At 50.9% G+C, this 27,890-nt stretch overlaps 3 protein-coding genes across 3 annotated transcripts; all 3 read right to left on the bottom strand.

The window, feature by feature from the left end:
• Positions 1-1,397: 1,397 nt before the first annotated feature.
• On the bottom strand, positions 1,398-6,331 carry LOC136047759 (protocadherin gamma-A2-like). Its single transcript, XM_065735053.1, has 2 exons — positions 3,869-6,331; positions 1,398-1,520 (listed from the first exon to the last, which is right to left on the bottom strand). Exons 1-2 carry the CDS (start codon positions 6,329-6,331, stop codon positions 1,398-1,400), a joined length of 2,586 nt encoding a protein of 861 aa, XP_065591125.1.
• Positions 6,332-11,594: 5,263 nt separating this feature from the next.
• LOC136047758 (protocadherin gamma-A2-like) lies at positions 11,595-16,527 on the bottom strand. The gene is given in 3 exon segments (XM_065735052.1): positions 11,595-11,722; positions 11,725-11,749; positions 14,065-16,527. Coding segments are annotated over 3 exon segments (2,616 nt in total).
• A 5,263-nt stretch (positions 16,528-21,790) lies between these two features.
• Positions 21,791-26,723, bottom strand: LOC136047757 (protocadherin gamma-A2-like). Its single transcript, XM_065735051.1, is given in 3 exon segments — positions 21,791-21,918; positions 21,921-21,945; positions 24,261-26,723. Coding segments are annotated over 3 exon segments (2,616 nt in total).
• Between the last annotated feature and the right edge of the window lie 1,167 nt (positions 26,724-27,890).

The following is a 27,890-nucleotide window of genomic DNA, read 5'->3' as shown; positions in this document are numbered from 1 at the left end:
CATCTCAAACTAAACGACAAGCATATGCCCAATCAAGATGAGGTCTGAATGTGGAAAGATCACAAAATTTCAGGAATCTGTCAAAACCAACTCACTATTGGAAGCACGCAGGAAAAATGGAACCATAGAATTAAGCCTCTTCTCATGGGACCTTTGGACGTTAAATTTTTTGAGAAATGGTACCTCATACTATTTCACCTCCAGATTCCTATCTCCTCAAACAGAAATACCTATCTTGGGGTGATTTAGATCTTGTCAAAGGAAGAAAGGAAGGATTTCCCGCAGTACAACACTTGAAATCGCTCTCCAACATGTCAATAACCAGATGGCAATCCTCTTCCTACAGGAAGACTAAGCAGCAAAAATTTTAAGTCTGGATCCCACCACTTCCAAGTGAAAAAATACTGTCCAGAAATGGGAAAAAAATCCTTCAAGAAAACAAAGTCATGAGAAAGTAACGATGACAATGAAGAAATTCTATATCACAAGGTTACAAGGACATTGGAAAGGATAAATGAGGTTATCCATGAGAATTAAAAAACATTCTAATAATGAAGAATGATGCTACATAAAGAAATTTTGGCCAAAACCTTTCTTTTCTTTGCTTACATGGACAGGGACAATGGGATTGTAACGTAAATGGCACAGGCACCTGGTAAGAGACTGAGCCACTGCCCTGCCAGAACTACACTGATAAATACATAAAATTTTGGCATCTAAAACAATTGAAGCTATGTATGAACAGTACACCGCCGAGTTGTACAACTGCAAAAATCTTCTCCAATTTGAGGGCTATCAACCACAAGGAATACCCAGCGTCAGTCCTAGAAAACATAAATAACAACATGAAACCTCATGAAGCGAATGAATCAGTCCCCCACTGAATAAGGAATTGGCTGGATGGTTGCACTCAGAGCTGCATTCAACAGCTCAGTGTGAACATGGTGGCCAGTGATGAGCAGCATTCCTCGGGGACTGATGATGAAAGATTCAATACAAGCAAGCAATGTGCGCAAGCAGCACCAAAGGCCAAATGTATCCTGGGTTGCACCAAGAGAAGTGTGACCAGCAGGACGAGGAACGTGATTCTGCCTCTCTACTCTGTCTCTGTGAGATCCCACCAGCAGTAGTACATCAAGTCTTGGCTTCCGCAACAGAAGAAGGACATGGATCTGTTTGATCAGGTCCAGAGGAGGGCCATGAAGATGAGCAGAGGGCTGGAGCACCTCCCCAACTAGGACAGGCTGAGAGAGCTGGTCTCTTCAGCTTGTCAGTGGGATCTCATAGTGGCCTTCAAGTACCTGGCAGACCTACAGGAAAGCTGGAAAGAGTCTTCTTATAAGGGCAGGTTGCAGTAAGGGGTTTATAAAGGACATTATACCTGCAAGACCGTAGGTTTAGACTAGACAGATTTTAGGAAGAAATTCTTTATGGTGAGGGAGGTGAGACACTGGAACAGGCTGCCTGGTGAGGATGTAGACGTTCCCACCCTGGAAGCACTCGTGGCCAGTCTGGATGGGCTTTCAGCAACCTAATCTAGAGGGAGTTGTCCCTGCCTACAGCAGGGGGATTGGAACCAGATGATCTCAAAGGTCCCTTCCAACCCAAACCACTCTGTTTCTAGCATTCTATGATCACATTAAAGTCACACAAATAGGTACTTATGGACAATACAAAGGAAAAAATAGAAATGAACCAAACAAATGCATTCATCAATTAAAAATTCCAAACAAAGTAGAACCAGAAAGAACAAGAACACCTATTGCCTATACAGGTACAACAGAAGCAAGCAGTACTCTTTCATATCTGCCCTGTCTCACAACAGATGTCATTCTTTCAGGTTGAAAATCATTAGGGAATAAGAAAAGAAAGTCGATAACTCCTAGAGTAATGCTGATAACAATATCCTACTTTTACTTCCAATGGGAAAGAAAAAGTGGCTCATATCAGTGTGCACTGTATCAGTGCCGTAAGTACAGCATCCTATTGCTCAGATTTCACACAAGCTGACAGCAAGATAACCAAAAGTGAGACTTGCAACAACCGTTTCAACTAGACCAACTTTGTGAAACTACAATTCTATTCTTAATTCTTCCTATCCAAAGAGTGAATGAAATCACTGCTGTGGAAGGGAGCAGAGAAGGATAAAGAATATGCTCTGAACGTGGAAATTATAAACTGAGTAACTTGGACAAGGACAAAAGGAAAAGGCAATATAATAAGTCAGTATTTATACTGCTCTTTAACAATGAAACTGCTCTCCAACTCATCAACCATCAGATGTTAAGCACCATTCTGTAGGAAGACTGAATTGTAAAACATTCAATTTTGGATACAACAGAACAGCTGCAGCTTCCATATCATGTGTTTGCTACATGCACACTGGAGAGGTTTCACGTGGGGGTTGTATGCCATTCCAGGTAAAATAATAAGAATATGTTTTCCCACAAACAATTTGGGTGAGATATTCAATTCCAGTGATCTGTCACTGCCTCTAATGACAATGAAATGAGGACTTCTTTGGAAAGAGCACCAATCTGAGCACCAGGTATGAAATTAAACTGTACCTTCTCTAAACCACGCTTATCACCTATTTCACAGGATTGACACTAGACTCTTACCCTCTTCTCTCAGTATTCATAGATTTCACTTCAACGATCAACAGTAGCAGCATTTGGGACTATTGTAATCACAGTCAACAACTTTTTTTTTAATGACATTTTACAGAAATCTAAGAATACAGAATTCTTCACGTTGACAGCATTAAATATTCAAGGCACGAATGGAAACGGCTCCCCCGTAGCTCATCTATAAATGATTTTCCAGTCTTGAAAGGGTTATCAGCTATAATGGGTTCTTCCTTTAGAATTTGAAAGGAAACAAGGCAAAAATGTTGAATATACATAAGTGGTGAGCAACATTGTCACTGCAGTGACAACACTCTTGGATCTGCCCAAACATAATGAAACTAGACATAAAAGTGATAAAACCCGAACGTTGCAGTTGCTATAGAAAGAGTAAGCAAAGATAAGCCAGGGTCGATTGTTATCAGGACATAGATAAAAGACCGAGAAACAGCAAAATACATTCCCTACTTTCCTCACAAGCCATTCACACAAATCATTCCAAAGCAATTGATACACAGTACCGACTGTGAAGATTGTGTTTGATTGTGATCACAGGCAAATTGAAATAGTCAAAAATATGAGTAATTACTCATCGGTATGCGGACTACTGAGTGACGGCCTGAACCAGTGACGGAGCACCTGAAGGAAAGACCCGGTCAATCGTGGGAACAGAGGAGGCGGCATTCACCCGTGCGACCGGAAGGGGTCGCTCCAGTCCGCGCCTAGACCTCTTTAAGGGCCTGCTGCAAATGAGGAAGGACCGCTTCCTGGAGATCCCTACTCCGAAGTTTTTTTCTCTTCAAGCCTAGAACTTTGCGGATCAGTGAGTATTCATTTCTTTAAACCTACTGCAACATCTGCTTATTTCTGATGGTCCCTTTGCCTTTACACTCATGAAATCATAAAGCCCATTCTTCAAACACAGTGCCAGCAGCTTGAGATGTACTGATACAGAAAACCTAATTATAAAAAGGCATTCTACAAACAACTGAACAAGCTGAAGGCAAACTGGGAATATCAGAAGCAAAACACAGTGCAAACTTGGAACGTCAAGTGCAAATCCCTGCAAAATATAGCGAAATGGGAAGGAAGCTTGTACTGCCAACATCCATGTGAGCAAAAGAATTCTGGAAGAAGAGTGAGGGGAGAAAAGTGCTGCGAAGGAGAGCCAAAGCCCCGAGCGAGAGATGGGGGGAGTGAGGGAACCGAGATGTGGAATCCGTCTCGGTTCGACAACTCACCGTGAGGGCGTCGGTGTCAGCGGCGCGCTGGGCGGCAGCGTGTTCCCCGCGCAGCGGCTCGGTTTCGTCGGGCGGCGGGCGGGCCGGGAGCGTGTCGCAGCAGCTGCCGGGCGCGCAGCGCAGCTGGCTCTTGCGCGAGTCGGCGGTGAGCGAGACGTCGTGAGAGTAGGAGCGCAGGAAGGCGCGGACGCCGTCGATGCCCACGAAGTGCGAGGCCGGGACGCCGCGCAAGGTTCCGCTGGGCGGCGGCGGCAGCCGCGAGCGGCGCCAGCGGCGGAGGCGCAGCGCCAGCAGCAGCAGCAGGAAGGCGAGGAAGAGGCAGGACACGGCCGCCACGGCCAGCACCAGCCAGCGCGTCAGGCTGCCGGCGGGCTCGGCCGGCGCCGCGGCGCTGCCCAGCTCCGAGAGCAGCTCGGCCACGCTCTCGGCCAGCACCACCGTCAGCGTGGCCGTGGCCGACAGCGGCGGCCGGCCGCGGTCCTTGACCAGCACCACCAGGCTGTGGCGGGCCGCGTCGCGGGCCATTGGCGAGCGCGCCGTGCGCACCTCGCCGCTGTGCAGCCCCACGCGGAACAGCCCCGGCTCCGTCGCCTTGGCCAGCTCGTACGACAGCCACGCGTTCTGCCCCGCGTCCGCGTCCACCGCCACCACCTTGGCCACCAGCGCGCCGGGCTCGGCCGAGCGCGGCGCCAGCTCCACGCCCGCCCAGCCCGAGACCGCACCCGCGCCCGCGCCCGCGCCCGAGCCCGAGCCCGGCGCCGGCGGGTACAGCACCTGCGGCGCGTTGTCGTTCTCGTCCGCGATCAGCAGGCGCACCGACACGTTGCTGCTGAGCGGCGGCGCGCCGCCGTCCTCCGCCCGCACCCACAGCTCCAGCTCGCGCACCTCCTCGTAGTCGAAGGAGCGCAGCGCGTACAGCGCGCCCGTCTCCGCCTGCACCGACACGTAGGACGAGAGCGGCGCGCCCCGCAGCCGCCCCTCCCGCAGCCGGTAGCGCACGCGCGCGTTCTGCCCCCAGTCCGCGTCCGACGCGCGCACCGTCAGCACCAGCGCGCCCTCGGCGTTGTTCTCGGGCAGCCGGGCGCTGTAGCGCGCCTCCGCGAACACCGGCGCGTTGTCGTTCACGTCCAGCACCCGCAGCGCCAGCACCGCGCTGCTCCGCAGCGCCGGCGACCCGCCGTCCGCCGCCCGCACCGTCACGTTGTACTCCGACGCCTGCTCGCGGTCCAGCTCCCGCGCCGTCACCACGCTGTAGTAGTCGTCCAGCGCCCGCTCCAGCCGGAACGGGACGCCCTCGCCGAGGCTGCACCGCACCTCCCCGTTGCCGCCCGAGTCGCGGTCCTGCACGTGCACCAGGGCCACCACCGTCCCCGGCGCCGCGTCCTCCGAGATCTCGCTCAGCGCCGACCGCACCGAAATCTCGGGCGCGTTGTCGTTCACGTCCGTCACCGAGATCGACACTTTCGCTGTGTCAGAAAGGCCACCGCCATCCCTTGTCTGCACTTCAAGCTCGTACAACTCTCCCTCCTCGAAATCCAGGTTCTTCACAAGCTTGATCGCACCAGTTTCAAGCTCAAGGTGAAACACTTCTAAAGCAATTTCTGTTGCGACCTTAAGCGAGTATGTCACCTCGCCGTAGATTCCGTCGTCGGGGTCGGTGGCGGTGACGCTGAGCAGCGTGGAGCCCACGGGCACGTCCTCGGGCACTCGCACGGTATACACCGCCTGGCTGAAGGCGGGCGCGTTGTCGTTGGCGTCCAGCACAACCACGCGAATGCGCGCCGTGCCCGTCCGCGCCGGCTCGCCGCCGTCGCTCGCCCTCAGCAGCAGCTCGTGAAACGCCGCCTCCTCCCGGTCCAGCGCCTTGGTCAGCACCAGCACGGGACGCTTCTCGCCGTCGGCACCCGCCTGCACGGACAGCGAGAAGTGCTCGTCACCGCTCAGCGCATAGCTCTGCAGGGAATTCGAACCCACGTCCGGGTCTTGAGCTTTAGTCAGAGGAAATCGTGACCCCGGTGCTGTTATCTCACTGATTTTCTCGTCCAGCTGAATTTCCTTAAAGGTTGGAGCGTTATCGTTGATGTCCGTGATTTCCACTTCTATTGCATACACCTTCATCTCTCCCTCCACGATCAGCTCGCAGCGCAGCACGCATTTCTCCAGCAGCCGGCAAAGCTGCTCCCTGTCTATCCTCTCGGCCGTCACCAAGTGTCCGCTGCTGGCCTTCAGAGCGAAGTACTGCGTCCTACCTTGGGACACAACTCGGGCGCCGCGGGCGCGCAGCGCCGCCAGCTCCAGCGCCAGGTCCTTGGCCACGTCGCCCACGAACGAGCCCTTGGGCAGCTCCTCGGGCACCGAGTAGCGCAGCTGCCCCCACGCCGCCTCCCACGCCGCCACCAACACGCAGCACAGCAGCAGCGCCCGCCGCCTCCGGCCCCAGCGCCCTTCTCTCGCCGCGCACATCTCCCGCACCGCACCAACCGCCGGCACCTCACGCTCGCCGCTCCGGCGCCGCTCCGCCTCCCGATTCTGCTCCCGCTTCTGTCTCGCCTTCTTCTCCGGCTCCGGATCTCCTCTCGGCCGCCGCCGAGCTCTCCCGCCACCCCTCCGCCTCGCTGCACCACCGCGGGTCCGCTCGCAGCCCTTCCGAACGCCGACACAGCGACAGAGCGAGCGAGCGAGCCGGGCCGCAGCGGGCGGGGCTGGCTGCAGCGCTCCGCTCCTTCCTCTCCTCCGCGGTGAACAGCGGCGCCCGCAGCCGCCGCCCGGCACTGCACGCACGGCTCCACCGAGCGCCGCCGCTGCCTCTGCCGCGGGAACCGCCGGGACCGCACAACCGCCGCACGATGCACTCTCTCAGCAATTTGGTTTCACTGTAAGCATTTAGATTTTAGCTACCTTTGTCTTCTTCCTGCTGACGACAGGATCCTTTCTGCTCTTAATCGTGTTCGTGATCAGAGAGATAGTAGTGTGCTTCTGTGGACCTTCTCCTTCCTTCCTGAACTACATTTTCTTCTGTGTTCTCCATACTGTAGCTAATATCCTATATTCCCTTAAAACTTAGTAGTTTCATTTCAACGTTGAGGTCCATCATGATGGCTTTTCCTGGGGTCTGTTTCTCTTGGATAACAGAACTTCGTGCATATTTCCAAGTAGAACTGGCAGACAAGATCCAAAACCAAGCATTCTGTTCTACCTGTGTGCTCCAATTAACCAGCAGCTTCCCTGGGCGGTCTGAGAAGGCTGTGCACTCACACTAAAACCTTTCTCCAGAGAAGTGAAACAAATGATGTTGATCTGCATTCAGTTTCCATTTCTCCGCTTCTTGGAATATGAATGTTCATGCTTTCTTTTCTTCAGAGCAGTAAGAACCACAGACAATACTGCTGTGTTTGTGCTATTTCCAACACGTGAGAAAATGAATTGACAATAATGTCCTTTGTAAATTACAATCCATTTTAGTTCCACCTGCTAGTATGTACTGCAGAAGCGCACTCTGTACCATGTTTCTTGCAGTTTTCCTTGAGTGAGAGCTTCGCAGCCTCTTGAAGGAGCACTCTTGATGAAATACTGCATTCAGTATTAACTTCACATTGTTTTCTTCATATTGACATTCTACACAGAACCGCTTCTGTCTCCACACAATTCAACAAATGGAACTTCCCTCTCACACACTGTATGGAGCCTACTTCCAAAATCATATTCCCCTGTGTCAGGATGCATCAATAAGCCAGTAGCTCCCCACATCACACATCAAACCCCTGCCACGGAGAATTCCATTCTGGACTGTCTCCGCTGAGCAGCTCCCCTCATACAATAGTTAAGATATTTCACAGGTAACAGCTGCACTGGAGACTTCTTTTATCTTGGTGGAAAATATGTCACAGGTCAGACTTCTTTCTGAACAAGAAAGTCAGATTGCATGTCATGTCTGCTGCGTGCCCAATGAAAAAATGAACGAAGCAAGGAAAAAAGCACCAGCATGGATGTGACAGAGAAATAATTACTGCCATTCCTTCACCTCTGGACAGCCTTGAATGATTGTTTTCCTCTGCTATCACTGCAGCCTTGGTGACTGGAACAATTGAATACCTTTGTCTTGATCTCATATCACCTACATTACTTCCAACAACATATTGACTCACACACCAGAAACTAACAACACTTAGTTTAGTATGAAGGCACCAGCAACCTACAGTAGATAGGCATGCAGGTCTTCATGAAGTTGTACAATGAGATCACCCACTTGGATCAGTTGCTGCTCTAGTTTTACATTAGCAGGGGACGTCAGTGACCACATCACTCTTCTGCCCTTCTTTCCCTTTGGCTTCTTAAATATCAGTCCCTCTTGATGCATTCTTCCACACCTCAGCTCTGTTTCCTCCTGCAGCTTTTGCCAAATACTTCCAAATACAAGATTCTTGGGGAAGCATCACTGCCTCCAAGGACAGGGATACCGGGATCACAGCAGAAATTGCAGGCCTTGGCACCAGGGATGAAAGCATAACTCTGCCTAACCATAGACACCTTAACACAGTAGTTATATATTCTCTAAGTCGAGTTTTCATCTCCATACTCCACAATCAGATATTGTCAGTGTCGTGGAAAGCATCCACACACTAATGGTATCTCTCTCACTGCAGGCACATTCCATTCACTGACATTTAACTGATGGAGAAATATATTAAAGACTGAGCCTTGACAGCTGTCAATGTTCAAGCTCTGTATGGAAACCACTCCCTCATTACTACATGTCTTATCTCTTCCAGTTCTTCCAGGCTTATATCCACAGCACAGTAATGAAAATGGAAGAGAACACTAAGTATCTACACATCTCCAGTACTCCAAAACACATGTAACACTCTTGAAATGCCCAGCTAGTGGCTTACATGAGCAACAGATACAAAACAAAATAAACTGGAAAATAAACAAATAACAACAAAGCCTTTCTACATGGATAAAATTCTAGGAGCGGGTACAGATCCACAAGTAGGAAAGGAAGCATTCCAAAATAATTACATGAGTTTGATGTCACAGCCTTCTCTGCAGGCACAGAGTCCTTCCACAAAGCACGAGGAAGTCACTGTGGACCTAAGTTGCAAGTACAGCCCCATTGTCATTCTCTGGACTGCAATGTACATGACATCTTCAGGAATAGTCACCAGTTATCACAGAGTAACTAGCTATGGGCCCTGCTCACCTCTGATGAATATGAAACTTCAAATGTTGAAGTGTGACCACAGGAATCTTTCCCAACTACTTCAGTAAACTTTGAGGGATTCTGCTTCATTCTTGATTAACAGAAATTGCTGACTTCAGGTGGTTGGGACCTTGCCAAGGGAGGAAGGAAATCTTGGAACGCAACCCTGCCATTTTCAAGTCAAAATCCCTACCCAGAAGTTGGATATACACACCGAAACAATACCCTGGGAACAAAGGAAACAGAGCTGAGGAGAAATTCTGTCACATGATTGCTCATTATACATGGATTAACGGGGTTTCACATAAGAATTATACTATGTTACAGGTGTGCATCATCACTCTATATGCACAGTAATTGTGAACATCCATTGTCATCAGAAGACTAGTGCTACCATTCAAAACAGTGAAAAGGAGATAAAAATGTGCAGAGATGCTGCAGGTCTTGGCACCAACTATGAAATCAATCCATTGTCCACGCAGTATCACTGCTGACCCACCTGCTGTCCACATTCAAGTCCAGCCACTCACCACCCTTGCTCTGCACTCACAGTCTTGAGCTGCTCTAAGGACATCATTCAAATTTTACCCATCCATCAGCCATGGGTGAGAGCATTCCATCCACTGACATGTCAAGAAAACTTTTGTATATTCAAGTCCTCCTCCTCATCTGAGACATGGTTTCATCTTGATAACAAAGAAGGCAAGACAGTGAAAACAACTAATGGGAAGCACATCACGATCCCTCGTTAGACATCACACTTCCATCACAGCAAATATTATTCAACATGATATTCTAGTGGTGAACCCATATCAAGCATGCACCCCAGCATTTGTATACTAGAATAGATTTCTCCACACTTGAAAATTGAGCATTCAAATGGTCCTCCTTCCTGCATGACCTCTTCACCTACAGCATCCCCAAGTCATTGTCATATATACTTTCTACCATTTCCTTTAATATTTGTTGATAGCAAACAGTATCAAAGCACCAGTTACCCATCCATTTCTCCACTGTATCAACCCACATCTAAACAGATCTTCAAGCAGAACGGCGGTGAAAAGTTTAGATGGGAAATATACATGGGCTAAGTAATGTTCCATTTTAAGACCATCTCACACTAAACGACAAGCATATGCCCAATCAAGATGAGGTCTGAATGTGGAAAGATCACAACATTTCAGAAATCTGTCAAAACCAACTCACTATTGGAAGCACGCAGGAAAAATGGAACCATAGAATTAAGCCTCTTCTCATGGGACCTTTGGACGTTAAATTTTTTGAGAAATGGTACCTCATACTATTTCACCTCCAGATTCCTATCTCCTCAAACAGAAATACCTATCTTGGGGTGATTTAGATCTTGTCAAAGGAAGAAAGGAAGGATTTCCCGCAGTACAACACTTGAAATCGCTCTCCAACATGTCAATAACCAGATGGCAATCCTCTTCCTACAGGAAGACTAAACAGCAAAAACATTAAGTCTGGATCCCACCACTTCCAAGTGAAAAAATACTGTCCAGAAATGGGAAAAAAATCCTTCAAGAAAACAAAGTCATGAGAACGTAACGATGACAATGAAGAAATTCTATATCACAAGGTTACAAGGACATTGGAAAGGATAAATGAGGTTATCCATGAGAATTAAAAAACATTCTAATAATGAAGAATGATGCTACATAAAGAAATTTAGGCCAAAACCTTTCTTTTCTTTACTTACATGGACAGGGACAATGGGATTGTAACATAAATGGCACAGGCACCTGGTAAGAGACTGAGCCACTGCCCTGCCAGAACTACACTGATAAATACATAAAATTTTGGCATCTAAAACAATTGAAGATATGTATGAACAGTACACCGCCGAGTTGTACAACTGCAAAAATCTTCTCCAATTTGAGGGCTATCAACCACAAGGAATACCCAGCATCAGTCCTAGAAAACATAAATAACAACAACATGAAACCTCATGAAGCAAATGAATCAGTCACCCACTGAATAGGGAATTGGCTGGATGGTTGCACTCAGAGCTGCAGTCAACAGCTCAGTGTGAACATGGTGGCCAGTGATGAGCAGCATTCCTCGGGGACTGATGATGAAAGATTCAACACAAGCAAGCAATGTGCGCAAGCAGCACCAAAGGCCAAATGTATCCTGGGTTGCACCAAGAGAAGTGTGACCAGCAGGACGAGGAACGTGATTCTGCCTCTCTACTCAGTCTCTGTGAGATCCCACCAGCAGTAGTACATCAAGTCTTGGCTTCCGCAACAGAAGGAGGACATGGAGCTGTTTGATCAGGTCCAGAGGAGGGCCATGAAGATGAGCAGAGGGCTGGAGCACCTCCCCTACTAGGACAGGCTGAGAGAGCTGGGTCTCTTCAGCTTGTAGAAGAGATGGCTCCAGTGGGATCTCATAGTGGCCTTCAAGTACCTGGCAGACCTACAGGAAAGCTGGAAAGAGTCTTCTTATAAGGGCAGGTTGCAGTAAGGGGTTTATAAAGGACATTATACCTGCAAGACAGTAGGTTTAGACTAGACAGATTTTAGGAAGAAATTCTTTATGGTGAGGGAGGTGAGACACTGGAACAGGCTGCCCAGTGAGGATGTAGATGTTCTCACCCTGGAAGCACTCATGGCCAGTCTGGATGGGCATTCAGCAACCTAATCTAGAGGGAGTTGTCCCTGCCTACAGCAGGGGTATTGGAAACAGATGATCTCAAAGGTCCCTTCCAACCCAAACCACTCTGTTTCTAGCATTCTATGATCACATTAAAGTCACACAAATAGGCACTTATGGACAATACAAAGGAAAAAATAGAAATGAACCAAACAAATGCATTCATCAATTAAAAATTCCAAACAAAGTAGAACCAGAAAGAACAAGAACACCTATTGCCTATACAGGTACAACAGAAGCAAGCGGTACTCTTTCATATCTGCCCTGTCTCACAACAGATGTCATTCTTTCAGGTTGAAAATCATTAGGGAATAAGAAAAGAAAGTCGATAACTCCTAGAGTAATGCTGATAACAATATCCTACTTTTACTTCCAATGGGAAAGAAAAAGTGGCTCATATCAGTGTGCACTGTATCAGTGCCGTAAGTACAGCATCCTATTGCTCAGATTTCACACAAGCTGACAGCAAGATAACCAAAAGTGAGACTTGCAACAACCGTTTCAACTAGACCAACTTTGTGAAACTACAATTCTATTCTTAATTCTTCCTATCCAAAGAGTGAATGAAATCACTGCTGTGGAAGGGAGCAGAGAAGGATAAAGAATATGCTCTGAACGTGGAAATTATAAACTGAGTAACTTGGACAAGGACAAAAGGAAAAGGCAATATAATAAGTCAGTATTTATACTGCTCTTTAACAATGAAACTGCTCTCCAACTCATCAACCATCAGATGTTAAGCACCATTCTGTAGGAAGACTGAATTGTAAAACATTCAATTTTGGATACAACAGAACAGCTGCAGCTTCCATATCATGTGTTTGCTACATGCACACTGGAGAGGTTTCACGTGGGGGTTGTATGCCATTCCAGGTAAAATAATAAGAATATGTTTTCCCACAAACAATTTGGGTGAGATATTCAATTCCAGTGATCTGTCACTGCCTCTAATGACAATGAAATGAGGACTTCTTTGGAAAGAGCACCAATCTGAGCACCAGTATGAAATTAAACTGTACCTTCTCTAAACCACGCTTATCACCTATTTCACAGGCTTGACACTAGACTCTTACCCTCTTCTCTCAGTATTCATAGATTTCACTTCAACGATCAACAGTAGCAGCATTTGGGACTATTGTAATCACAGTCAACAACTTTTTTTTTAATGACATTTTACAGAAATCTAAGAATACAGAATTCTTCACGTTGACAGCATTAAATATTCAAGGCACGAATGGAAACGGCTCCCCCGTAGCTCATCTATAAATGATTTTCCAGTCTTGAAAGGGTTATCAGCTATAATGGGTTCTTCCTTTAGAATTTGAAAGGAAACAAGGCAAAAATGTTGAATATACATAAGTGGTGAGCAACATTGTCACTGCAGTGACAACACTCTTGGATCTGCCCAAACATAATGAAACTAGACATAAAAGTGATAAAACCCGAACGTTGCAGTTGCTATAGAAAGAGTAAGCAAAGATAAGCCAGGGTCGATTGTTATCAGGACATAGATAAAAGACCGAGAAACAGCAAAATACATTCCCTACTTTCCTCACAAGCCATTCACACAAATCATTCCAAAGCAATTGATACACAGTACCGACTGTGAAGATTGTGTTTGATTGTGATCACAGGCAAATTGAAATAGTCAAAAATATGAGTAATTACTCATCGGTATGCGGACTACTGAGTGACGGCCTGAACCAGTGACGGAGCACCTGAAGGAAAGACCCGGTCAATCGTGGGAACAGAGGAGGCGGCATTCACCCGTGCGACCGGAAGGGGTCGCTCCAGTCCGCGCCTAGACCTCTTTAAGGGCCTGCTGCAAATGAGGAAGGACCGCTTCCTGGAGATCCCTACTCCGAAGTTTTTTTCTCTTCAAGCCTAGAACTTTGCGGATCAGTGAGTATTCATTTCTTTAAACCTACTGCAACATCTGCTTATTTCTGATGGTCCCTTTGCCTTTACACTCATGAAATCATAAAGCCCATTCTTCAAACACAGTGCCAGCAGCTTGAGATGTACTGATACAGAAAACCTAATTATAAAAAGGCATTCTACAAACAACTGAACAAGCTGAAGGCAAACTGGGAATATCAGAAGCAAAACACAGTGCAAACTTGGAACGTCAAGTGCAAATCCCTGCAAAATATAGCGAAATGGGAAGGAAGCTTGTACTGCCAACATCCATGTGAGCAAAAGAATTCTGGAAGAAGAGTGAGGGGAGAAAAGTGCTGCGAAGGAGAGCCAAAGCCCCGAGCGAGAGATGGGGGGAGTGAGGGAACCGAGATGTGGAATCCGTCTCGGTTCGACAACTCACCGTGAGGGCGTCGGTGTCAGCGGCGCGCTGGGCGGCAGCGTGTTCCCCGCGCAGCGGCTCGGTTTCGTCGGGCGGCGGGCGGGCCGGGAGCGTGTCGCAGCAGCTGCCGGGCGCGCAGCGCAGCTGGCTCTTGCGCGAGTCGGCGGTGAGCGAGACGTCGTGAGAGTAGGAGCGCAGGAAGGCGCGGACGCCGTCGATGCCCACGAAGTGCGAGGCCGGGACGCCGCGCAAGGTTCCGCTGGGCGGCGGCGGCAGCCGCGAGCGGCGCCAGCGGCGGAGGCGCAGCGCCAGCAGCAGCAGCAGGAAGGCGAGGAAGAGGCAGGACACGGCCGCCACGGCCAGCACCAGCCAGCGCGTCAGGCTGCCGGCGGGCTCGGCCGGCGCCGCGGCGCTGCCCAGCTCCGAGAGCAGCTCGGCCACGCTCTCGGCCAGCACCACCGTCAGCGTGGCCGTGGCCGACAGCGCCGGCCGGCCGCGGTCCTTGACCAGCACCACCAGGCTGTGGCGGGCCGCGTCGCGGGCCATTGGCGAGCGCGCCGTGCGCACCTCGCCGCTGTGCAGCCCCACGCGGAACAGCCCCGGCTCCGTCGCCTTGGCCAGCTCGTACGACAGCCACGCGTTCTGCCCCGCGTCCGCGTCCACCGCCACCACCTTGGCCACCAGCGCGCCGGGCTCGGCCGAGCGCGGCGCCAGCTCCACGCCCGCCCAGCCCGAGACCGCACCCGCGCCCGCGCCCGCGCCCGAGCCCGAGCCCGGCGCCGGCGGGTACAGCACCTGCGGCGCGTTGTCGTTCTCGTCCGCGATCAGCAGGCGCACCGACACGTTGCTGCTGAGCGGCGGCGCGCCGCCGTCCTCCGCCCGCACCCACAGCTCCAGCTCGCGCACCTCCTCGTAGTCGAAGGAGCGCAGCGCGTACAGCGCGCCCGTCTCCGCCTGCACCGACACGTAGGACGAGAGCGGCGCGCCCCGCAGCCGCCCCTCCCGCAGCCGGTAGCGCACGCGCGCGTTCTGCCCCCAGTCCGCGTCCGACGCGCGCACCGTCAGCACCAGCGCGCCCTCGGCGTTGTTCTCGGGCAGCCGGGCGCTGTAGCGCGCCTCCGCGAACACCGGCGCGTTGTCGTTCACGTCCAGCACCCGCAGCGCCAGCACCGCGCTGCTCCGCAGCGCCGGCGACCCGCCGTCCGCCGCCCGCACCGTCACGTTGTACTCCGACGCCTGCTCGCGGTCCAGCTCCCGCGCCGTCACCACGCTGTAGTAGTCGTCCAGCGCCCGCTCCAGCCGGAACGGGACGCCCTCGCCGAGGCTGCACCGCACCTCCCCGTTGCCGCCCGAGTCGCGGTCCTGCACGTGCACCAGGGCCACCACCGTCCCCGGCGCCGCGTCCTCCGAGATCTCGCTCAGCGCCGACCGCACCGAAATCTCGGGCGCGTTGTCGTTCACGTCCGTCACCGAGATCGACACTTTCGCTGTGTCAGAAAGGCCACCGCCATCCCTTGTCTGCACTTCAAGCTCGTACAACTCTCCCTCCTCGAAATCCAGGTTCTTCACAAGCTTGATCGCACCAGTTTCAAGCTCAAGGTGAAACACTTCTAAAGCAATTTCTGTTGCGACCTTAAGCGAGTATGTCACCTCGCCGTAGATTCCGTCGTCGGGGTCGGTGGCGGTGACGCTGAGCAGCGTGGAGCCCACGGGCACGTCCTCGGGCACTCGCACGGTATACACCGCCTGGCTGAAGGCGGGCGCGTTGTCGTTGGCGTCCAGCACAACCACGCGAATGCGCGCCGTGCCCGTCCGCGCCGGCTCGCCGCCGTCGCTCGCCCTCAGCAGCAGCTCGTGAAACGCCGCCTCCTCCCGGTCCAGCGCCTTGGTCAGCACCAGCACGGGACGCTTCTCGCCGTCGGCACCCGCCTGCACGGACAGCGAGAAGTGCTCGTCACCGCTCAGCGCATAGCTCTGCAGGGAATTCGAACCCACGTCCGGGTCTTGAGCTTTAGTCAGAGGAAATCGTGACCCCGGTGCTGTTATCTCACTGATTTTCTCGTCCAGCTGAATTTCCTTAAAGGTTGGAGCGTTATCGTTGATGTCCGTGATTTCCACTTCTATTGCATACACCTTCATCTCTCCCTCCACGATCAGCTCGCAGCGCAGCACGCATTTCTCCAGCAGCCGGCAAAGCTGCTCCCTGTCTATCCTCTCGGCCGTCACCAAGTGTCCGCTGCTGGCCTTCAGAGCGAAGTACTGCGTCCTACCTTGGGACACAACTCGGGCGCCGCGGGCGCGCAGCGCCGCCAGCTCCAGCGCCAGGTCCTTGGCCACGTCGCCCACGAACGAGCCCTTGGGCAGCTCCTCGGGCACCGAGTAGCGCAGCTGCCCCCACGCCGCCTCCCACGCCGCCACCAACACGCAGCACAGCAGCAGCGCCCGCCGCCTCCGGCCCCAGCGCCCTTCTCTCGCCGCGCACATCTCCCGCACCGCACCAACCGCCGGCACCTCACGCTCGCCGCTCCGGCGCCGCTCCGCCTCCCGATTCTGCTCCCGCTTCTGTCTCGCCTTCTTCTCCGGCTCCGGATCTCCTCTCGGCCGCCGCCGAGCTCTCCCGCCACCCCTCCGCCTCGCTGCACCACCGCGGGTCCGCTCGCAGCCCTTCCGAACGCCGACACAGCGACAGAGCGAGCGAGCGAGCCGGGCCGCAGCGGGCGGGGCTGGCTGCAGCGCTCCGCTCCTTCCTCTCCTCCGCGGTGAACAGCGGCGCCCGCAGCCGCCGCCCGGCACTGCACGCACGGCTCCACCGAGCGCCGCCGCTGCCTCTGCCGCGGGAACCGCCGGGACCGCACAACCGCCGCACGATGCACTCTCTCAGCAATTTGGTTTCACTGTAAGCATTTAGATTTTAGCTACCTTTGTCTTCTTCCTGCTGACGACAGGATCCTTTCTGCTCTTAATCGTGTTCGTGATCAGAGAGATAGTAGTGTGCTTCTGTGGACCTTCTCCTTCCTTCCTGAACTACATTTTCTTCTGTGTTCTCCATACTGTAGCTAATATCCTATATTCCCTTAAAACTTAGTAGTTTCATTTCAACGTTGAGGTCCATCATGATGGCTTTTCCTGGGGTCTGTTTCTCTTGGATAACAGAACTTCGTGCATATTTCCAAGTAGAACTGGCAGACAAGATCCAAAACCAAGCATTCTGTTCTACCTGTGTGCTCCAATTAACCAGCAGCTTCCCTGGGCGGTCTGAGAAGGCTGTGCACTCACACTAAAACCTTTCTCCAGAGAAGTGAAACAAATGATGTTGATCTGCATTCAGTTTCCATTTCTCCGCTTCTTGGAATATGAATGTTCATGCTTTCTTTTCTTCAGAGCAGTAAGAACCACAGACAATACTGCTGTGTTTGTGCTATTTCCAACACGTGAGAAAATGAATTGACAATAATGTCCTTTGTAAATTACAATCCATTTTAGTTCCACCTGCTAGTATGTACTGCAGAAGCGCACTCTGTACCATGTTTCTTGCAGTTTTCCTTGAGTGAGAGCTTCGCAGCCTCTTGAAGGAGCACTCTTGATGAAATACTGCATTCAGTATTAACTTCACATTGTTTTCTTCATATTGACATTCTACACAGAACCGCTTCTGTCTCCACACAATTCAACAAATGGAACTTCCCTCTCACACACTGTATGGAGCCTACTTCCAAAATCATATTCCCCTGTGTCAGGATGCATCAATAAGCCAGTAGCTCCCCACATCACACATCAAACCCCTGCCACGGAGAATTCCATTCTGGACTGTCTCCGCTGAGCAGCTCCCCTCATACAATAGTTAAGATATTTCACAGGTAACAGCTGCACTGGAGACTTCTTTTATCTTGGTGGAAAATATGTCACAGGTCAGACTTCTTTCTGAACAAGAAAGTCAGATTGCATGTCATGTCTGCTGCGTGCCCAATGAAAAAATGAACGAAGCAAGGAAAAAAGCACCAGCATGGATGTGACAGAGAAATAATTACTGCCATTCCTTCACCTCTGGACAGCCTTGAATGATTGTTTTCCTCTGCTATCACTGCAGCCTTGGTGACTGGAACAATTGAATACCTTTGTCTTGATCTCATATCACCTACATTACTTCCAACAACATATTGACTCACACACCAGAAACTAACAACACTTAGTTTAGTATGAAGGCACCAGCAACCTACAGTAGATAGGCATGCAGGTCTTCATGAAGTTGTACAATGAGATCACCCACTTGGATCAGTTGCTGCTCTAGTTTTACATTAGCAGGGGACGTCAGTGACCACATCACTCTTCTGCCCTTCTTTCCCTTTGGCTTCTTAAATATCAGTCCCTCTTGATGCATTCTTCCACACCTCAGCTCTGTTTCCTCCTGCAGCTTTTGCCAAATACTTCCAAATACAAGATTCTTGGGGAAGCATCACTGCCTCCAAGGACAGGGATACCGGGATCACAGCAGAAATTGCAGGCCTTGGCACCAGGGATGAAAGCATAACTCTGCCTAACCATAGACACCTTAACACAGTAGTTATATATTCTCTAAGTCGAGTTTTCATCTCCATACTCCACAATCAGATATTGTCAGTGTCGTGGAAAGCATCCACACACTAATGGTATCTCTCTCACTGCAGGCACATTCCATTCACTGACATTTAACTGATGGAGAAATATATTAAAGACTGAGCCTTGACAGCTGTCAATGTTCAAGCTCTGTATGGAAACCACTCCCTCATTACTACATGTCTTATCTCTTCCAGTTCTTCCAGGCTTATATCCACAGCACAGTAATGAAAATGGAAGAGAACACTAAGTATCTACACATCTCCAGTACTCCAAAACACATGTAACACTCTTGAAATGCCCAGCTAGTGGCTTACATGAGCAACAGATACAAAACAAAATAAACTGGAAAATAAACAAATAACAACAAAGCCTTTCTACATGGATAAAATTCTAGGAGCGGGTACAGATCCACAAGTAGGAAAGGAAGCATTCCAAAATAATTACATGAGTTTGATGTCACAGCCTTCTCTGCAGGCACAGAGTCCTTCCACAAAGCACGAGGAAGTCACTGTGGACCTAAGTTGCAAGTACAGCCCCATTGTCATTCTCTGGACTGCAATGTACATGACATCTTCAGGAATAGTCACCAGTTATCACAGAGTAACTAGCTATGGGCCCTGCTCACCTCTGATGAATATGAAACTTCAAATGTTGAAGTGTGACCACAGGAATCTTTCCCAACTACTTCAGTAAACTTTGAGGGATTCTGCTTCATTCTTGATTAACAGAAATTGCTGACTTCAGGTGGTTGGGACCTTGCCAAGGGAGGAAGGAAATCTTGGAACGCAACCCTGCCATTTTCAAGTCAAAATCCCTACCCAGAAGTTGGATATACACACCGAAACAATACCCTGGGAACAAAGGAAACAGAGCTGAGGAGAAATTCTGTCACATGATTGCTCATTATACATGGATTAACGGGGTTTCACATAAGAATTATACTATGTTACAGGTGTGCATCATCACTCTATATGCACAGTAATTGTGAACATCCATTGTCATCAGAAGACTAGTGCTACCATTCAAAACAGTGAAAAGGAGATAAAAATGTGCAGAGATGCTGCAGGTCTTGGCACCAACTATGAAATCAATCCATTGTCCACGCAGTATCACTGCTGACCCACCTGCTGTCCACATTCAAGTCCAGCCACTCACCACCCTTGCTCTGCACTCACAGTCTTGAGCTGCTCTAAGGACATCATTCAAATTTTACCCATCCATCAGCCATGGGTGAGAGCATTCCATCCACTGACATGTCAAGAAAACTTTTGTATATTCAAGTCCTCCTCCTCATCTGAGACATGGTTTCATCTTGATAACAAAGAAGGCAAGACAGTGAAAACAACTAATGGGAAGCACATCACGATCCCTCGTTAGACATCACACTTCCATCACAGCAAATATTATTCAACATGATATTCTAGTGGTGAACCCATATCAAGCATGCACCCCAGCATTTGTATACTAGAATAGATTTCTCCACACTTGAAAATTGAGCATTCAAATGGTCCTCCTTCCTGCATGACCTCTTCACCTACAGCATCCCCAAGTCATTGTCATATATACTTTCTACCATTTCCTTTAATATTTGTTGATAGCAAACAGTATCAAAGCACCAGTTACCCATCCATTTCTCCACTGTATCAACCCACATCTAAACAGATCTTCAAGCAGAACGGCGGTGAAAAGTTTAGATGGGAAATATACATGGGCTAAGTAATGTTCCATTTTAAGACCATCTCACACTAAACGACAAGCATATGCCCAATCAAGATGAGGTCTGAATGTGGAAAGATCACAACATTTCAGAAATCTGTCAAAACCAACTCACTATTGGAAGCACGCAGGAAAAATGGAACCATAGAATTAAGCCTCTTCTCATGGGACCTTTGGACGTTAAATTTTTTGAGAAATGGTACCTCATACTATTTCACCTCCAGATTCCTATCTCCTCAAACAGAAATACCTATCTTGGGGTGATTTAGATCTTGTCAAAGGAAGAAAGGAAGGATTTCCCGCAGTACAACACTTGAAATCGCTCTCCAACATGTCAATAACCAGATGGCAATCCTCTTCCTACAGGAAGACTAAACAGCAAAAACATTAAGTCTGGATCCCACCACTTCCAAGTGAAAAAATACTGTCCAGAAATGGGAAAAAAATCCTTCAAGAAAACAAAGTCATGAGAACGTAACGATGACAATGAAGAAATTCTATATCACAAGGTTACAAGGACATTGGAAAGGATAAATGAGGTTATCCATGAGAATTAAAAAACATTCTAATAATGAAGAATGATGCTACATAAAGAAATTTAGGCCAAAACCTTTCTTTTCTTTACTTACATGGACAGGGACAATGGGATTGTAACATAAATGGCACAGGCACCTGGTAAGAGACTGAGCCACTGCCCTGCCAGAACTACACTGATAAATACATAAAATTTTGGCATCTAAAACAATTGAAGATATGTATGAACAGTACACCGCCGAGTTGTACAACTGCAAAAATCTTCTCCAATTTGAGGGCTATCAACCACAAGGAATACCCAGCATCAGTCCTAGAAAACATAAATAACAACAACATGAAACCTCATGAAGCAAATGAATCAGTCACCCACTGAATAGGGAATTGGCTGGATGGTTGCACTCAGAGCTGCAGTCAACAGCTCAGTGTGAACATGGTGGCCAGTGATGAGCAGCATTCCTCGGGGACTGATGATGAAAGATTCAACACAAGCAAGCAATGTGCGCAAGCAGCACCAAAGGCCAAATGTATCCTGGGTTGCACCAAGAGAAGTGTGACCAGCAGGACGAGGAACGTGATTCTGCCTCTCTACTCAGTCTCTGTGAGATCCCACCAGCAGTAGTACATCAAGTCTTGGCTTCCGCAACAGAAGGAGGACATGGAGCTGTTTGATCAGGTCCAGAGGAGGGCCATGAAGATGAGCAGAGGGCTGGAGCACCTCCCCTACTAGGACAGGCTGAGAGAGCTGGGTCTCTTCAGCTTGTAGAAGAGATGGCTCCAGTGGGATCTCATAGTGGCCTTCAAGTACCTGGCAGACCTACAGGAAAGCTGGAAAGAGTCTTCTTATAAGGGCAGGTTGCAGTAAGGGGTTTATAAAGGACATTATACCTGCAAGACAGTAGGTTTAGACTAGACAGATTTTAGGAAGAAATTCTTTATGGTGAGGGAGGTGAGACACTGGAACAGGCTGCCCAGTGAGGATGTAGATGTTCTCACCCTGGAAGCACTCATGGCCAGTCTGGATGGGCATTCAGCAACCTAATCTAGAGGGAGTTGTCCCTGCCTACAGCAGGGGTATTGGAAACAGATGATCTCAAAGGTCCCTTCCAACCCAAACCACTCTGTTTCTAGCATTCTATGATCACATTAAAGTCACACAAATAGGCACTTATGGACAATACAAAGGAAAAAATAGAAATGAACCAAACAAATGCATTCATCAATTAAAAATTCCAAACAAAGTAGAACCAGAAAGAACAAGAACACCTATTGCCTATACAGGTACAACAGAAGCAAGCGGTACTCTTTCATATCTGCCCTGTCTCACAACAGATGTCATTCTTTCAGGTTGAAAATCATTAGGGAATAAGAAAAGAAAGTCGATAACTCCTAGAGTAATGCTGATAACAATATCCTACTTTTACTTCCAATGGGAAAGAAAAAGTGGCTCATATCAGTGTGCACTGTATCAGTGCCGTAAGTACAGCATCCTATTGCTCAGATTTCACACAAGCTGACAGCAAGATAACCAAAAGTGAGACTTGCAACAACCGTTTCAACTAGACCAACTTTGTGAAACTACAATTCTATTCTTAATTCTTCCTATCCAAAGAGTGAATGAAATCACTGCTGTGGAAGGGAGCAGAGAAGGATAAAGAATATGCTCTGAACGTGGAAATTATAAACTGAGTAACTTGGACAAGGACAAAAGGAAAAGGCAATATAATAAGTCAGTATTTATACTGCTCTTTAACAATGAAACTGCTCTCCAACTCATCAACCATCAGATGTTAAGCACCATTCTGTAGGAAGACTGAATTGTAAAACATTCAATTTTGGATACAACAGAACAGCTGCAGCTTCCATATCATGTGTTTGCTACATGCACACTGGAGAGGTTTCACGTGGGGGTTGTATGCCATTCCAGGTAAAATAATAAGAATATGTTTTCCCACAAACAATTTGGGTGAGATATTCAATTCCAGTGATCTGTCACTGCCTCTAATGACAATGAAATGAGGACTTCTTTGGAAAGAGCACCAATCTGAGCACCAGTATGAAATTAAACTGTACCTTCTCTAAACCACGCTTATCACCTATTTCACAGGCTTGACACTAGACTCTTACCCTCTTCTCTCAGTATTCATAGATTTCACTTCAACGATCAACAGTAGCAGCATTTGGGACTATTGTAATCACAGTCAACAACTTTTTTTTTAATGACATTTTACAGAAATCTAAGAATACAGAATTCTTCACGTTGACAGCATTAAATATTCAAGGCACGAATGGAAACGGCTCCCCCGTAGCTCATCTATAAATGATTTTCCAGTCTTGAAAGGGTTATCAGCTATAATGGGTTCTTCCTTTAGAATTTGAAAGGAAACAAGGCAAAAATGTTGAATATACATAAGTGGTGAGCAACATTGTCACTGCAGTGACAACACTCTTGGATCTGCCCAAACATAATGAAACTAGACATAAAAGTGATAAAACCCGAATGTTGCAGTTGCTATAGAAAGAGTAAGCAAAGATAAGCCAGGGTCGATTGTTATCAGGACATAGATAAAAGACCGAGAAACAGCAAAATACATTCCCTACTTTCCTCACAAGCCATTCACACAAATCATTCCAAAGCAATTGATACACAGTACCGACTGTGAAGATTGTGTTTGATTGTGATCACAGGCAAATTGAAATAGTCAAAAATATGAGTAATTACTCATCGGTATGCGGACTACTGAGTGACGGCCTGAACCAGTGACGGAGTACCTGAAGGAAAGACCCGGTCAATCGTGGGAACAGAGGAGGCGGCATTCACCCGTGCGACCGGAAGGGGTCGCTCCAGTCCGCGCCTAGACCTCTTTAAGGGCCTGCTGCAAATGAGGAAGGACCGCTTCCTGGAGATCCCTACTCCGAAGTTTTTTTCTCTTCAAGCCTAGAACTTTGCGGATCAGTGAGTATTCATTTCTTTAAACCTACTGCAACATCTGCTTATTTCTGATGGTCCCTTTGCCTTTACACTCATGAAATCATAAAGCCCATTCTTCAAACACAGTGCCAGCAGCTTGAGATGTACTGATACAGAAAACCTAATTATAAAAAGGCATTCTACAAACAACTGAACAAGCTGAAGGCAAACTGGGAATATCAGAAGCAAAACACAGTGCAAACTTGGAACGTCAAGTGCAAATCCCTGCAAAATATAGCGAAATGGGAAGGAAGCTTGTACTGCCAACATCCATGTGAGCAAAAGAATTCTGGAAGAAGAGTGAGGGGAGAAAAGTGCTGCGAAGGAGAGCCAAAGCCCCGAGCGAGAGATGGGGGGAGTGAGGGAACCGAGATGTGGAATCCGTCTCGGTTCGACAACTCACCGTGAGGGCGTCGGTGTCAGCGGCGCGCTGGGCGGCAGCGTGTTCCCCGCGCAGCGGCTCGGTTTCGTCGGGCGGCGGGCGGGCCGGGAGCGTGTCGCAGCAGCTGCCGGGCGCGCAGCGCAGCTGGCTCTTGCGCGAGTCGGCGGTGAGCGAGACGTCGTGAGAGTAGGAGCGCAGGAAGGCGCGGACGCCGTCGATGCCCACGAAGTGCGAGGCCGGGACGCCGCGCAAGGTTCCGCTGGGCGGCGGCGGCAGCCGCGAGCGGCGCCAGCGGCGGAGGCGCAGCGCCAGCAGCAGCAGCAGGAAGGCGAGGAAGAGGCAGGACACGGCCGCCACGGCCAGCACCAGCCAGCGCGTCAGGCTGCCGGCGGGCTCGGCCGGCGCCGCGGCGCTGCCCAGCTCCGAGAGCAGCTCGGCCACGCTCTCGGCCAGCACCACCGTCAGCGTGGCCGTGGCCGACAGCGGCGGCCGGCCGCGGTCCTTGACCAGCACCACCAGGCTGTGGCGGGCCGCGTCGCGGGCCATTGGCGAGCGCGCCGTGCGCACCTCGCCGCTGTGCAGCCCCACGCGGAACAGCCCCGGCTCCGTCGCCTTGGCCAGCTCGTACGACAGCCACGCGTTCTGCCCCGCGTCCGCGTCCACCGCCACCACCTTGGCCACCAGCGCGCCGGGCTCGGCCGAGCGCGGCGCCAGCTCCACGCCCGCCCAGCCCGAGACCGCACCCGCGCCCGCGCCCGCGCCCGAGCCCGAGCCCGGCGCCGGCGGGTACAGCACCTGCGGCGCGTTGTCGTTCTCGTCCGCGATCAGCAGGCGCACCGACACGTTGCTGCTGAGCGGCGGCGCGCCGCCGTCCTCCGCCCGCACCCACAGCTCCAGCTCGCGCACCTCCTCGTAGTCGAAGGAGCGCAGCGCGTACAGCGCGCCCGTCTCCGCCTGCACCGACACGTAGGACGAGAGCGGCGCGCCCCGCAGCCGCCCCTCCCGCAGCCGGTAGCGCACGCGCGCGTTCTGCCCCCAGTCCGCGTCCGACGCGCGCACCGTCAGCACCAGCGCGCCCTCGGCGTTGTTCTCGGGCAGCCGGGCGCTGTAGCGCGCCTCCGCGAACACCGGCGCGTTGTCGTTCACGTCCAGCACCCGCAGCGCCAGCACCGCGCTGCTCCGCAGCGCCGGCGACCCGCCGTCCGCCGCCCGCACCGTCACGTTGTACTCCGACGCCTGCTCGCGGTCCAGCTCCCGCGCCGTCACCACGCTGTAGTAGTCGTCCAGCGCCCGCTCCAGCCGGAACGGGACGCCCTCGCCGAGGCTGCACCGCACCTCCCCGTTGCCGCCCGAGTCGCGGTCCTGCACGTGCACCAGGGCCACCACCGTCCCCGGCGCCGCGTCCTCCGAGATCTCGCTCAGCGCCGACCGCACCGAAATCTCGGGCGCGTTGTCGTTCACGTCCGTCACCGAGATCGACACTTTCGCTGTGTCAGAAAGGCCACCGCCATCCCTTGTCTGCACTTCAAGCTCGTACAACTCTCCCTCCTCGAAATCCAGGTTCTTCACAAGCTTGATCGCACCAGTTTCAAGCTCAAGGTGAAACACTTCTAAAGCAATTTCTGTTGCGACCTTAAGCGAGTATGTCACCTCGCCGTAGATTCCGTCGTCGGGGTCGGTGGCGGTGACGCTGAGCAGCGTGGAGCCCACGGGCACGTCCTCGGGCACTCGCACGGTATACACCGCCTGGCTGAAGGCGGGCGCGTTGTCGTTGGCGTCCAGCACAACCACGCGAATGCGCGCCGTGCCCGTCCGCGCCGGCTCGCCGCCGTCGCTCGCCCTCAGCAGCAGCTCGTGAAACGCCGCCTCCTCCCGGTCCAGCGCCTTGGTCAGCACCAGCACGGGACGCTTCTCGCCGTCGGCACCCGCCTGCACGGACAGCGAGAAGTGCTCGTCACCGCTCAGCGCATAGCTCTGCAGGGAATTCGAACCCACGTCCGGGTCTTGAGCTTTAGTCAGAGGAAATCGTGACCCCGGTGCTGTTATCTCACTGATTTTCTCGTCCAGCTGAATTTCCTTAAAGGTTGGAGCGTTATCGTTGATGTCCGTGATTTCCACTTCTATTGCATACACCTTCATCTCTCCCTCCACGATCAGCTCGCAGCGCAGCACGCATTTATCCAGCAACCGGCAAAGCTGCTCCCTGTCTATCCTCTCGGCCGTCACCAAGTGTCCGCTGCTGGCCTTCAGAGCGAAGTACTGCGTCCTACCTTGGGACACAACTCGGGCGCCGCGGGCGCGCAGCGCCGCCAGCTCCAGCGCCAGGTCCTTGGCCACGTCGCCCACGAACGAGCCCTTGGGCAGCTCCTCGGGCACCGAGTAGCGCAGCTGCCCCCACGCCGCCTCCCACGCCGCCACCAACACGCAGCACAGCAGCAGCGCCCGCCGCCTCCGGCCCCAGCGCCCTTCTCTCGCCGCGCACATCTCCCGCACCGCACCAACCGCCGGCACCTCACGCTCGCCGCTCCGGCGCCGCTCCGCCTCCCGATTCTGCTCCCGCTTCTGTCTCGCCTTCTTCTCCGGCTCCGGATCTCCTCTCGGCCGCCGCCGAGCTCTCCCGCCACCCCTCCGCCTCGCTGCACCACCGCGGGTCCGCTCGCAGCCCTTCCGAACGCCGACACAGCGACAGAGCGAGCGAGCGAGCCGGGCCGCAGCGGGCGGGGCTGGCTGCAGCGCTCCGCTCCTTCCTCTCCTCCGCGGTGAACAGCGGCGCCCGCAGCCGCCGCCCGGCACTGCACGCACGGCTCCACCGAGCGCCGCCGCTGCCTCTGCCGCGGGAACCGCCGGGACCGCACAACCGCCGCACGATGCACTCTCTCAGCAATTTGGTTTCACTGTAAGCATTTAGATTTTAGCTACCTTTGTCTTCTTCCTGCTGACGACAGGATCCTTTCTGCTCTTAATCGTGTTCGTGATCAGAGAGATAGTAGTGTGCTTCTGTGGACCTTCTCCTTCCTTCCTGAACTACATTTTCTTCTGTGTTCTCCATACTGTAGCTAATATCCTATATTCCCTTAAAACTTAGTAGTTTCATTTCAACGTTGAGGTCCATCATGATGGCTTTTCCTGGGGTCTGTTTCTCTTGGATAACAGAACTTCGTGCATATTTCCAAGTAGAACTGGCAGACAAGATCCAAAACCAAGCATTCTGTTCTACCTGTGTGCTCCAATTAACCAGCAGCTTCCCTGGGCGGTCTGAGAAGGCTGTGCACTCACACTAAAACCTTTCTCCAGAGAAGTGAAACAAATGATGTTGATCTGCATTCAGTTTCCATTTCTCCGCTTCTTGGAATATGAATGTTCATGCTTTCTTTTCTTCAGAGCAGTAAGAACCACAGACAATACTGCTGTGTTTGTGCTATTTCCAACACGTGAGAAAATGAATTGACAATAATGTCCTTTGTAAATTACAATCCATTTTAGTTCCACCTGCTAGTATGTACTGCAGAAGCGCACTCTGTACCATGTTTCTTGCAGTTTTCCTTGAGTGAGAGCTTCGCAGCCTCTTGAAGGAGCACTCTTGATGAAATACTGCATTCAGTATTAACTTCACATTGTTTTCTTCATATTGACATTCTACACAGAACCGCT

The sequence above is a fragment of the Cyrtonyx montezumae genome, unplaced genomic scaffold (genome assembly GCF_038088225.1).
Source record: "Cyrtonyx montezumae isolate F1298 unplaced genomic scaffold, pur_monq_1.0 scaffold_18, whole genome shotgun sequence".
In the NCBI taxonomy this organism is placed as follows: Eukaryota; Metazoa; Chordata; class Aves; order Galliformes; family Odontophoridae; genus Cyrtonyx; species Cyrtonyx montezumae.
The sequence above is the reverse complement of the archived record's forward strand: the minus strand, read 5'-3'. Positions and strand labels throughout refer to the sequence as shown.

Excerpts from the sequence above, each read along its gene's own strand:
- LOC136047759 (XM_065735053.1), bottom strand. The coding sequence starts at position 6,331 with ATGTGCGCGGCGAGAGAAGGGCGCTGGGGCCGGAGGCGGCGGGCGCTG. Across the intron at positions 1,521-3,868 it reads CTGACACCGACGCCCTCACG|CCCATCCAGACTGGCCACGA; the intron begins GTGAGTTGTCGA and ends GGTTGCTGAAAG.